The sequence below is a fragment of the Oryza sativa genome, chromosome 1, assembly GCF_034140825.1.
Source record: "Oryza sativa Japonica Group chromosome 1, ASM3414082v1".
In the NCBI taxonomy this organism is placed as follows: Eukaryota; Viridiplantae; Streptophyta; class Magnoliopsida; order Poales; family Poaceae; genus Oryza; species Oryza sativa.
The window spans coordinates 17247136-17261274 of NC_089035.1; the positions used below are offsets into that span (position 1 = coordinate 17247136).

Genomic DNA, 14139 nt, shown 5'->3' on the forward strand with positions numbered 1-14139 from the left:
ATTAAAATCCGTGTGAAAGCCTCCAACAATTAAAATGTGCAAAGTTAAAAGACAAATAATGCTTAGAGGATTTTTGTATATTTCCTAAAAGCCTAAAAGACGTAAATAAATTTTAGTGGAATTTTCAGAGCACAAATAATAATTGTTAAGAAATAAACAAAGTTAAAAAGGTTTTATAAAAAGAAAAACCCTAAAAAGTCCCCCTTCCCTCCCTTGGGCCGGCCCGGCCCATCTCTCCCCCCTCTCTCTCTCCTCTCCCCGCGGACCATCCGGCCTCTCCCCGCGCGCGCGCCGCTGACGGGCGGGCCCGCCCGCCACCCTCGCTGACGGGTGGGGCCCACCCGTCATCCCCTTCTTCCCGCCGCTCCCGCCGCCTCCCCCGCGCCCTAGCGCCGCCGCCGCCGCGAATTCCGCCGCCTCCCGCCGTCCCCGCGTGCAATAAAGTGGGGGGAATTACTCCCCGTGATCCCCTCTCCCTTTCCCCCCATTTTTCCCTCTCTCTCTCGCGTTCAAACGGGCGGATTTGCCCCCGCAAATCTCGCCGGCGCCATTGATGGCGGCCGGACCTCCCGCGCCGGTTTCCTTCCCCTCCGGCCGCTCTCTCCCCCTTCCAACCCTATTTAAACCCTCCCCGCACCTCCTCCGTCCGTTTCCGCCTCTCGCCGCCCTTCCTCCTCGCCGGATTCGAGCCCGCGACGTCGCTCTCTCTCTCCGCCGTCGCCGCCGAGCTCCGGTCCGCCGCCGTCGTCGTCCCGGACCGCCTCCCACCTCGGCGCTGCCTCCTTCGGCTTCGCCGCATCCTCGCCGACCTCGTCCACCTCTCCGTTTCGGTCGCCGACCGCCGGAACGCCGTCGACCCCGTCGACCCGAGCCGCGCCGTCGCCTCCCTCCGCTCCGACCGCCCCCTCCGTCGCCACCGTCGCCCCGGGGTGAGCCGTGGACCGTCGCCTCCTTTCCCCCTTCCCTCCGCTCTCTCGGCCGCCGCTCCGCCGCGCCGGTGGTCGCCGGCGGCGACCATCGGGGCGCGGGCGCGCCGCCTCCCGTAGACCGCGCCGGCGTGGCCGCCCTCGTGCGCGCCGAGTGGCTGCCGCGTGGGGCCCGGCCGTCAGCCGCCCGCGCCCTCGGGTGCGGCTGACGTGTGGGGCCCACGGCGCCGGCCGGTGCGAGCTGGGTGCGCCCGGTCCACCGTGGACCGTGAGGCTGCCGCGTGGGCCCCACTCCCGTGGACCCGGTCCACGCGTCCCTCCCCCTCGGCTGACGCAATAAACCCTTTTTAAATTAAAATTTAAATGAAGAAATTCGCAAATATTCATTTAAAGAGCATATAAACTTCAAAGGGCCATAACTTGGCCATTTGAACTCGAAATTGGACCGTTCAAGTCTCTAATATTTCCTTAAGAAGTCAAGAACCCATTTTTGTGCTTTGTTCCTGCTTGTTATATGGAGTTTATTAGAGTAAAAGCCTTTTCTTTTCCGTTGGTCGTGTAGACGCTGCAGCTTCGGAAGATCCGCTCTTCGTGGAGGTTGAAGCCGACGTTTGGGAAAGCGAGCAAGGCAAGTCACATCATCCTTGAGCATATTGAATCCCAGTTTATAAAATTATTTTGATTTAAATTATTGCATTATCGTTTTACTTAAATTCCCGCGTTATCACTGTTTTATTTAGCCATGCCTATTTACCTTTGTTATGACCTTATTATTATTGTTATTGATATTATTACCTTGTTCACCCTATATTAAACAAAACCCCAACTAGTGGACACTGTACTCATGGTACCACTAGTATGATTTTAGGTAGATGCTTCGCTGGTTAATTAGGCAACATTAGGTGGTTTTACAACTCTAGACTTTGGGAATATTCTCATCACCTGGACACTATGGAATGGATGGATTATTGTGGAATTGGATTCACACCTCCCCCTCTATTCAAAACCCTCAAAATGGTTTTAGGCTGGACTCGGATCTCGGAATTTGATGTTCTTGGACTCTATGGAAAGATTATTCAAGGGGCTATCCAACCCATGAAAAATACATCAAGAAACACAACTTAAGTCAAGAATAAAGGGCTCACACTTCAAAGGATATCCACCGGACATACCCACAAGATGTCACTCACTCCTATTGGACTTGTCCACTTCTCTCTTTATTTAGGACATGAGAAAACTCATCACACATGCTAGACAAGCCCACCAAATGCTCCTACATTCATATGAACTAATATGGCACAAGATCATCCACGTGCTCGCTTCATAGACCCGTCTTGATAGTATGGCGCCTATCTAGCAAATCCGGTCTACACCAAACACCAAGACCGGGAAAAAGACTAGGAAAACATCTTCGCTCGATTATACCTTTGCCTTGCGCCATCCAACTTGGGGTCAATGCTTGAACCAAGATCAACACATGTGACTATTCAGTTGAATCTTGTTTATGCCTAGGTCTTGACCATCCTTTGTCAAGACTTTCTTCTCATCACAATCTTGACTTCATTCTTGTCAACATGGCGATGTCCTTGGCTTGGTGATCATCAAACCATGGTGTCATCTATTAGCCTCATCACGGTGGGACCTATTCCTTTGCACAGCTCAAAGGAGAACATTAGTCCCAACAAATCGGTTGTCATCCTGCACTTGATGACCAACCAGTTGCATATGAAAGATATGAATATGTTTGTTGAGTATTCATTATTCATTAACACCACAATTGTCATATACTCACATGCAAGCTTAAATGCAAAGATCCAATATAAATAATAGGTGAACAACATGGATCTACAACATGCACAATAAATGTATAGGATTTGCTCCCCCTAAATATATGCATACAAATAAATATACAAGAGATGCAAGTGTATGCATAATTAGAGAATGACCAATGGGGGTTTATCCTGTACACATAGAGAAGGCATATGTAGTAATGATGTAGACCAACATAAAACACATACATTCATGATCTCCATGTTCTTAATGTAAATGAGACTAAATAAGATACGACTCGAGTAAACATTAGTCTCACACTTATATAACAATAACATGGAAATCATATATATGAACCTATCAAAAAGTAGGAGATAAGAAGTGGTACATAACGTTTTATCTCCATGCATTTCATCCTTATCATGATTAAGGTCCATCACCAAAGAATGCATATCTACCACATCTCATCATCGGGAAATAACCTAGTTGACAACTCTCATCATTTTTATTTTCATATCGAAACGAGACTAGTCAAAGAAAAGCTCATAAAAACGTTAGTCTCATATTATTAGATTTGTCATTAATCACCAAACCAAATTAAGGCACTTGAACTTACAAGAACGCGCTTCTCCGCGACGGCGTGGCCCAGCTTGCCCTTCTTGGAGAGCTCACGGCAGTCCACCACCTTCATGGCGTACTCGCACGAGGACGACGAGCCGACGCATTCTCCTTCAGGCGATGTCCCCGACGCCGACGTGGTGGACGAGGGTGAAGTCCCGCGGGCGGAGCGGCGATGAGGATGGGCACCCAAGCGAGGTCGGTCGCGTGGTGCTGGCGTGGTAGGGAGCAGATGGGTGTGGCCATGTCAAGAAAGCGACACCCACTAACCCACCGTGCTACTGCTGCCGTTGGCCCGCTGCTACTGATGCTTGCGCTGGGCATGGAGGCAGCGTGCATGTGCATACCATGGTAGGCCTGCGCGTGACAGCGCAGTGCCGTCCCAGCCGAGGTGCCACACCAGGCCCGCGTCTCGCCGCGCTGTAGCTGATGCTCTCCCTCTCCCTCGGGCTTGCTTGAAGAAAAGAGCAGAGAGAGAATGAGAGAGAAAAGAACAAGGAAAAGAAGGAACAGAGAAGGATAGAGAAAAAAAAAGAAAAAAATTCGAAGGGTAGAACCGTACTTACACAGTTTTTTCTCTCTCCAATTTCTCCGGATATAATAAAATAATCCCGCGGGTGTCCAGCAGCTAATTACCAACATTTTGCGATGCCCTATAGCATATTTCCGTTCTTGCGGTGTCTCCCAGCTAATTACACGTTTTTTATGTCCTGTAGCAAATTTTGCTTTTAATCTAAACAGGTATCTTAGTATAAAGTAGTATCGGAACAGTAGCCAATACATGTTAGATTTGCCTAAGGCCTTGCTAGGAATATATATAATCTTTGCTTCAAAGTACCTTTAGATATAAGTGGTTTATACTTTCTCGGCATGTTGTCCGATCTATCCGAATCACTAGGTATAAGCGTATTTCGAAGCCTACATTATATATTATAAGATAATCAAAGAAATGCCATTGACAAGCATCCAAATCCCAGAAATGCCATTGATAAGTGTGAGTTCCAAGAAATGCCATCATACAAACAACTTTGTCCCAAAAATGCCATTGCCATTAGGGTTCCGTCCATTCCGCGCGTTAATTATAGGATGAACAATGTATTTAACGGCGCAAAATGGACGGAACCCTAACTGTGATGGCATTTTTGGGACAGAATCGTTTGTACGATGGCATTTCTTGGAACTCATACTTGTCGATGGCACTTCTGGGACTTAGACGCTTGTCAATGGCATTTCTTGGATTATCTCATATATTACTGATATCTACGGGCAATAGCGTAGGTTTAATCTTTTCTTTGCCATATACTTCACTGCCAATCTGATCCATATCGCATCAGCCTGATATGAACGATACGTCATCAGCAATCCAGCCGATCGGCTATCGTTTATGGATCTAACTTTGGCTCCTTTGTTTCTTGTTGGTTGCAGGATCAAACCAACTGGCACGCCTTGAACCCAAAAGCAAAATTTAGGACCTGCACTAGAGTAAAGCAAATCTCTCAGACCAGTGTGTGTTTTTCGCATCAACATGCTTTTGGCATGCTTAGTGGGACTGACTTCGACATATCTTCATCATGGTGGATATCAAGTCAACTAATGTTGACCCGGACAACATCGTCCCGATAACGCTAGACAAGTTGACAACAGAACAAAAGGTGGACCTCGAGCAGATGATGAACCAAATGCAAAATAAGTATTTGCACTCATTTGTGTTAACTAGATCAGGGACGGTAATTCAGAGGTATAAGATAGCGATGCTATCTGATGACGACCCAGAAACGAGTTCTCCTAAAGATGCCAAGCCTAAAAATGAGAAACCATAAGGAGATCCTAAAGGGCTCAATAATATGCAAGATCGGATTGACTATGCTGTTTATCATGCTTTGATCAACCAATCAGGAGTGCTTGTCTAATATGATCAAGTGAGTATCAAGCTAAGGGATCGATTTTCCTTCCTGAGGGTGTTTTTCCACAATATAGGACCATCAGCACTAATAATGGTGGTAAGCATCAACCTGCATCTGGAATAACCCCAGAGCAACAGCCTATAGTTACAACGGCTTTTGGGAAGCTGGGTGCGTCAACATCGGCTCACGGTCAGCCGAGTGTTTTGTTCAAGCAACAACCACAGCACACGGAGCCCAACCTACAATCAAATTATTATCCCAGGCTATCAATGAATCAGGGTAAGCAAAAGGCTGAGTACGGGTAAATTCCATCCCACATGACATTATAAAATAATGCAATTTTAAGAGAAAAGCAGGGGTTTTGCAGATAGGCTCAATATGATCTATGATATCTGTATGACTTGCCTTGCCCTTGAGCTGACAGAACCTCTTCAACCACTTCAAAATAAACTGGAGCGTCGGAACTGCCAGAGTCTAAGCGACAAACAAGGCACACAATAAATACAAGCTAAAAAGCTATTGAAACAGCAAAAGAAACCAATTTTAATGGATTCTTAACACTTTACTGGCAAGCAAGCCTCATGAGATACCAACTCAACGAGTCAATTCTACGTGACATGGGATCACCCAAATGGTCAACCGAAATAGGCGAACGGAACCTGCGGCTTTGAACGGCTCTAAACTAAAGGACGACTCAACACGGACGGACGAACGAAACACGGGGACACCTCGTTCGAATAAACGAGCGAACGACTCAACAACGGCTGAGGCTAAACCGGTGGGCTAGACACGATTCACGGTAAAGCCCCGGTACGACAAACGGTAGGCCAGTAGGAACCTAGGTTTGCATCTATGGCTAGGCAACTCAGCTATCGAGCAACGGGTTAAAGCGGCAGCTAGGTTTTAGCGGCACACGACTGCGACATGGCGATGCAAAGCGGCGGCTCGGCTCGGCTTGGCTCGGCAGCGGCTCAGCTGCGGTGGCAGTTTTCGTAGGCTCTCCGGACCTCCCATTATATTTGAGAGATGAAGTGAATAACTCAAGTCATCAAACAAACATAATGAAATATCCAACGCATCGAGAGAAGAATATTGAAGACATTGCTGGGCCTTTAGCCTGCCAGTCAACTTCAGCGTGAGATATGCCCGTCAAACCACTCGAAAGCGGCGACCAGATGTGTTACACATTCAGGAGACTTGACAAAATGGCTAAAGATCTACAACATCTCAAATATTCTTAACTCATGTGAATCTAATTCCCAAGATGTGCACTAGATTCACACTTTCATCTTAAGCATGGACATACATAGCAAACACATTTAAGACGAAATTTCTAAGAGACTTACATCAACTTAATAGTTACATAGGCCGACCGGCCAAATAAATATATAAGAGAACAACGGAAGCTTGACTACCCAATCCTCAAGCACACCGACTAGGGGTTTACCCCCATTAAGTTCAAATCCTATAAGAAGCAGTCGAAAACCGCATCACTCAAATTAAACTAAGTCTAATCCTGCAAAACATAAAACAACACATGGCAAGACTCAGTACATTAATCAAATTAATGTACTGGCAAGAGCACCATCAAACCTACATACATGAAAGCTCTAAGTCAATGGAAGGCTATTTGTAGTCTCAATTTTCAGCATAAAGCAAATTTTAGTTCACAAACTATTTGCAACGTAATTTAAGCAAATCATTTAAGCAATATATAAAGCATATTAATCATGGCATGATATCAACATAAATAGATAGACATCATTCCCTTACAACATAAGGGGAAGTAAGGCAATCATCACATATACCAATCTCATCATCATTTCAAATCATTTAGTTTCAAGAAACATTTAGAAAGCATAAAATTATACCCAATATTACTACCAGTTTTTTTAAGAGCCAACAACTATAGTGTTTAAATATGCTAGTTTTATATTTTTTTTATCATGTGGAGGTGGAAAAAGTCACATAGCCACATATACAGCAGGTCCCTGCGAGGGTTTTGTACTAGTGTATCCTGATATCATATCCCATTGACATAAGGTGTGCATACAGGACCTCATTCCATGTGTCAGGCACGCCCGGCAGACACCAGTGGCTGCAGTCCTCGGGCGCGTCCTGCGGCGTCCCAGGCTCCCGGTTCCGCGACGGGTGGCCATCCCTCCTCAGTTCGGTCATGTACGTTATGTTCAAGAAATGGGCTTTCCTTCGACCGTGGCTTCTGATGCCATCGATGGCGTTCGAGATCATGGAGTTGATCCAAGAGTACTCCTCGTCGAATTGGTCACTACTGGTCACTGGATCTCGATGGTCAGCACACGAGCCACCCGTGTTCCACGTGCCATTGCTGTCATTTTTTGACCTTCATTTTAATACTAGTTTAAACTGTAAAGTTCTCTGTATGGAACTATATATAAACTTGAAATTGTATGCATTTTTAATTAATATAGAGAATGGAAAAACATTGTACAGTATAATATGGAGAGAGAGAAATATATGCATATATTAATTAACTAGCTCGTGCGTTGCAATGTGATTTTAAGTAAAGAAAATTAGCATTAAAGCGTTATTACCTTCATTAATGTATATATCACCCCTTTAATTTATGTATGTATTTGGTATTCACATTTATACTGTCATATTTTCTTCCAAAAAAGTAGAGAATTGATGGTGGGGTAGTTGACATGTATGGCACCCTTTTTGACCTTAAAAATGTAGAGGATTTTTACAGTACATGCAAAGTATATACTTGTAGTATAAACGATCTAACGGTGTAGATTCATCCGATCTTCCTTTAGATTAGTAAACGATGTAACGGTGTAGATTCATCCGATCTTCCTTTAGATTAGTTTACAGTATAAATTGAAAAGGGTAAATTTGTCTTTCTATCTTTTTGCATGGAGTATTTTTTGTATTTTCGCGTTCTTCTTATTCGGTCAGATCCGGCCCGAGAGAATTCCGTTCGCTTTCCTTCGTCCCATGCGCTACCGCCGCCGCTGATAGCCACCGCGAATGTGATTTGATTCGATTTTCCGACCTCCTTTCCTCCATCTGCCCTTCCTGCGCACCCAAAACCTAGGTCTTTGGAAATTCCCCAACTCCACGATTGATGTCTCTGTGCGTGGGAAGGGGCGGAGCCGCAGAAGGGCGCCGGCCACTGGGGGCTCGGCCATAGGCGCGCAGCGGCAAGGGGATGCGGAGCAGTCAAGGGTCGTGGCTTCAGGGCACCCGGGCGCAGCTGCTACAGGCGCGGCAGCAGCATTGCAGGGCATCCGGGCGACGGAAGCAGTCAGGGGCAAGGAGCGCAGACAGGGAATGACAGGCAGTAGGAGGCAGGGCAGCAGCAAGCAAAGAGCAACCGACAGGCAGCAAGCAGCAAATGGAGAGAACAAAAAAATGGATCGGGCATGTACATATATCGATTAAAAAGGGAATTTGTTACGACCTTAAAACCAAGTGTTATTTAGTTATCGTCCCGGTCCATATAGACCGGATGAAATCCAGAATTAACTTTTTTTTTCAAAAATAATAGTTATTAAATTTATGTTAGCACGATCGAAAAATCACGTGTTATTTAGTTGTCATCCTAGTACGAATAGACCACATAAAATTTGGACGTAACTTTTTTTTCTAAAATAATAGTTAATTTATATTAGGGGCAATTGTGATTCTATCCTTGCTTTACTATTCAATTGTGATTTTATCCCTACTTTTTGGGTTTGTGATTTTACCCCTCCTTTTTTGAAATGAAGTAGCCGCCTGCCCCTACTTTGTTAACTAATGGTAGCGGTGTTAAATTTGTGGTGAATGGACAAATATACCCCTGACATGTTTTGGCATTCAATGATAATTTCTAGAGCAAAACGAACTCTAATGTCTAATGATTAGAAAAAAGGAGGTAAAAAGTGACAGATATTACTTTTTGCTCGTGATAGAGATTTAGTCTTGATAAACGAACAGTTGCATGGATGATTTTGGCCCACAGCATGCATGGGCATCGTGATCGATCACCATTGTATTTATGGCATCCCAAATCCCAACTAACTAAACGCACAATAATAGAAGCATCACTAACACTCAGCTTTTGCCCGTCTCCTCCGGCGTCGACAGCACCATGGAATGCGATGCTCCCCGGGCTCGACTGCGACGTCTTTTTGTACCCCGACACTGACGACGCCGACGCGCACTTCTCCTCCTCGGGCTTCGCCAGCTCAGCCTCTGACTCGGCCATGTACTCACACTCCGACGATGAGCAGTTGCTCACCACCGGCAACGGCAGCCCGAGCGAGTCCCTCTCGTCGACGGCAATGTCCTCTTCCTCGCCGTCATCCTCGTCGCGGCGCCTCCAAAGGCCGTCCCTGCGCGTGCAGCCACGGGAGCGCCGCACCTCCATGCGCGCGTGCCAGCCACGACGCCGCCGCCGCTAGGGCTGTCAAAAAAGCTCGAGACTCGTGAGCTACTCGAGCTCGACTCGTCCTAGGCTTGATTCGAGCTCGGCTCGAGCTCCAAACGAGCCGAGCCCGAGCTTGTCCCAAAGCTCGCCGAGCTCGAGCTTCTAACGAGCCTAGTAATATATAATTTTTCGTTGCTATTTAATAAATTGGTAGATCAAATATGTTATTTGTATGCCTTGTATTGGCATCATATGTTTATTTTATTCTTTTTCTTCTTATACTAATATGATAAACCATAAATTAAATATTGTTTAAAAATTATCCTTTGAAATATACAATGTTCTAATTAAAAACCGAGCTCGGTAGTCGAGCTCGAGCTTGATCGAGCTCGAACCGAGCCTGTTTGAAAGTTCGAACATTTTATAGGCTCGGCTCGAGCTCGAGCCTAGGCAAGCAAGCTCGCTCAAGCTCGGCTCGTTGACAGCCCTAGCTGCTGGTGCACCTCCCTGCCCGCACCCGACTCTGCCGCGCGCTGGCCCGCACCGCTTCTCCTCCCTGCCGCGCGCTGGCCGCGCGTCGCCGCTGCCACCACTTGCAACCCGGACAGTAAAGGAATTCGGGATTTTGCTCATTGAACCAAGGGTAGAATGGTCATTCACAAATAATAATAACATTTTCTTTATTTGTTTAATTTGGAAATTTCAGGCCCACCAAACTTATGTCAAAACCAGGGGCAGACTCATTTCAGAAAAACAGGGGCAAAATCACAAACCCTAAAAAGTAAGAGTAAAATCACAATTGAATTGTAAATCAAGGACTGAAGCACAATTGCCCCTTTATATTATTAGCATGACTAAAAAAACCACGTGCATGATCAGAAAACCACGTAGCATACCGGTTTGGACCGACCGGATGAAATCCGGATATAACTTTTTTTCTAAAATAATAGTTATTTAATTTATATTAGCATGATCAGAAAACCATGTGTTTTTTCGGTTATCCTACTCCAGACAGACTGGATGAAATCCGGAAGTAACTTTTTTTTCTAAAATAATTGTTATTAAATTTATGTTAGCACGACTGAAAAACCACATGTTATTTAATTGTCGTCCTGATCCGGACATACCGGATAAAATATGGATGTAACCTTTTTTTTTCTAAAATAGGTGTTACTTAATTTATGTTAGCATGACCATAAAACCATATGTTATTTAGTTGTCATCCCGGTCTGGGATACCGGAAGAAATCCGGACCTAACTTATTTTTATAAAATAATAGTTATTTAATTTATGTTAGTATGACCGGAAACCACGTGTTATTTAGTTGTTGTCTTGGTCCGGACAGACCAAATGAATGTAACTTTTTTTCCTAAATAATAGATATTTAATTTATGTTAGCATGACCGGAAAACCACGTGTTATTTAGTTATCATCCCAGTATGGATAGACCAGATGAAATCCGGACGTAATTTTTTTTCCTAAACTAATATTTATCTAATTTATGTTAGCGTGAAAAAAACCATGTGTTATTTAGTTGTTATCTTGGTCCGGACAGATCATATGAAATCTGGACATAACATTTTTCCTAAAATAATAGTTATTTAATTTATGCTAGCATGACCAAAAAAGCACATGTTTTTTTTGGTCGTCCCAGTCCGGACATACCAGATGAAATCCGGACATAACTTTTTTTCGCCTAAAATATTATTTATTTAACTTATGTTAGCATGACTGGAAAACCATGCGTTATTTAGTTGTCATCCCGGTCCGGATAGGCCGGATGAAATCCGGATGTAAATATTTTTGTTCTAAAATAATAGTTATTTAATTTATGTTAGCATGACCACAAAACAACGTGTTATTTAGTTGTCTTCCTGGTCTGGACAGATTAGATGAAATCCGGACGTAACTTTTTCCCCTAAAATAATAGTTATTTAATTTATGCTAGCACGCCCGAAAACCACGTGTTTTTTCATTGTTGTCCAGGTCCGGACATACCGGATGAAATCCGGAGGTAACTTTTTTTCCTAAAATAATAGTTATTTAATTTATATTAGCTCCATCTGAAAACCACGTGTTATTTAGTTGTTTCCTGGTCCAGATATATCGGGTGAAATCTGGACATAACTTTTTTTTTGTCATGAAGGAATCGGGATGGAGGCGCCGGGGCTGGAGGCAAGTGCGTCGGGAGTCAAGGACGCCGGGGACACGCGATAAATTCTAAAGAAGCGCTATATCACGAATGGATGACGAGATACAGAAAAAAATACTACAACTGGAAAATCAATCCGGATGAAAATAAACTTCAATTTCAAAATACTAAACAACACTTTTCATATTTTTAACAAATACCGAACCTACCCTTCCATATACTGCAGCAAATATATACTTCAAGTAGAATGTACTATAAAATTACTAAAGTAGGGAGTTAGTGATGGGGATGGTGGTAGATTCACCACTCATCACCACCACTACTCCATTTTAATCCATTTTAAAAGCATTATATATCTACGTTGGAACGTACTATCTCTATTTTTTTAATGCATGACAATGTTGACTTTTTAAATACGTTCTAACCATTCATTTTATTAAAAAAATATGTATTGTCTTTTATTTTTTTGTTTTTACCGTGACTTGGTTTATCGTCAAATGTTTTTTTAAGCATGGCTTATATTCTTTTTTATTTTGCAAAAAAAATGAATAAAACGAATGGTCAAATTGTATGAAGGATTATATTTTGTCTTGTTAAAATTCACCAAAGAGGTGAACTGTGTGTATCGTTCACTAACAATTCTTACCTATAATGAGAAGGAGAATAACTCCTGAAGAAAAAATAACTATTTGGAACCCGTGTACTACTTATCTCCCAATCTTTCACTGTGTCCAGGGACCATCGGAATGCTTCCTTGATGTCCATGCTCATGTTCAGCCGATCACCAACCATGAAATAGTTTCCCCTGAAAACATGTATGCGGCAGTAGTTTGAGACTAAGGGATCAGTTATAATAAATGAAACAACATAGTATGTATAGAAACAAAATAATTAATTAATTAACTACGGCTCAAGTTACGATTTGATAGTCTTGTGCTCATTCCACCAATGCCCTGTATTGAACACGAGCACGTCGGCGCCGGCCCAACGGTTGGCGTGCCGAGGCAGCATGTCCAGCCGGACTGCTCCCCTGACGGCACCGCTGCTTGCCGGGAAGCGGTCGATCATGACAAGCATTGGGGCGCGGTAGTACTCGACGGAGAGGTTGTAGTCTGCGAAGACCATGGCGAGGTACCCTTTGTGCCTGCTAATGGGTTTCCCGGACTGCTCATATATTCTTGACTTCCCCGCTGGCACGGAGGCGGCGAGCATGCACACCATGGACTCCCACTGGTTACGGCCGATCGAGTCGCCGGCGAACACGATTCTACCGTTCCGGCTCCTCTCCAGCATATCAGTTGCATTGAACCTAAACACCTCAAATCATTTGGAATTGAAGATTGAGTGGCAATGCAAGTAACTGAAAAATGTCCACATCATGAAAAACCACAGAAAATAAATTACTAATTTATCAAAGATGTCATTAGCGATGGCTACCTACTTCGGGAGCTGGCAGCCATGAGGCTGCCATCGCCAATAGCGGAAAGACGAGTTGCTCCGGCCGTTGCTGATGCACTGGAAACCAGGGTCAAGAAACGGGCAGTCCTCCCGGTAAGCAGTCACGGCCGCGGCGTCCCTCACCCATTTACCGTCGGAGAAAATACAATCGCTGGCATCGGATGGATGAGGAACCCTACTGTTGATCAGGCGAGGCGGTGGAGATCGGAAGAACGACTGCGGTGATGGCATGCGTGGCACTAGTGTGATGATGGAGAGCGCCAGGAGGACGAGCAAGACGGAGGAGAGAAGAGCGTATCCAGAATGCATGGGTATGGATGTCCCAACAAACGGCGAGCATTGGTCGGTTGCAAGTCGAGGTAGAGTAAGGAGCTCCGTTGCAAATGGAGCGGGTGATGTGTTCGTCTGGTGGGTAAATGCCAAGAGCATGCGGGATTAATTTGTGGACATGCGGATAAACTGGGAAAGCCACCTAAATTTGGCACGAATAAGAATGACGTTGTGACGATGTTGACGCCGGAGGGAAGGTTTAATTAGTTGATAGCCCGCACTTTGCTATGAGATAGTTATGTAGACATAATCCAATATTGGCATTAATCGATGAAAGTTCGTCGTGCGAGCCGCAGAGTGATTTTTCGACACAAACACACCCAATACACTCCAATATGTCCAAAAATCATGTTTGGATGCTTGTTAAACTTATTCAATCCGGTCAAAAACATCGCACCCGTGGGGGCTCAATATATGCCAATATTGGCATTAATTGTCAAAAGTTCGCCGCGCGAATCACGAAGTGAGCTTTTGCCACGAACGCACCCAATACAGTCCAATAAGTCCAAAAATCATGTTTTGGTGCTTTTTGAACTTTTTCATTCCGGTCAAAAATATCGCACCCGTGTGGGCCAATATATGCTAATA

General features: G+C 44.5%; 1 protein-coding gene across 2 annotated transcripts; it reads right to left on the bottom strand.

Annotated features, from left to right (window-relative positions):
* Window positions 1-6428: 6428 nt before the first annotated feature.
* LOC9267797 (protein trichome birefringence-like 8) lies at window positions 6429-13600 on the bottom strand. 2 transcript variants are annotated; one of them, XM_066310022.1, is made up of 5 exons: window positions 13205-13600; window positions 12683-13072; window positions 12410-12568; window positions 7277-7565; window positions 6429-6734 (listed from the first exon to the last, which is right to left on the bottom strand). In XM_066310022.1, the coding sequence occupies exons 1-5, from the start codon at window positions 13528-13530 to the stop codon at window positions 6729-6731; spliced, it is 1170 nt and encodes a 389-aa protein (XP_066166119.1). In that variant the 5' UTR covers window positions 13531-13600; the 3' UTR covers window positions 6429-6728. The 2 variants fall into 2 exon arrangements, with proteins under 2 accessions (XP_066166119.1, XP_015613891.2); XM_015758405.3 differs by lacking the exon at window positions 6429-6734 and having other exon boundaries at window positions 7006-7565.
* Between the last annotated feature and the right edge of the window lie 539 nt (window positions 13601-14139).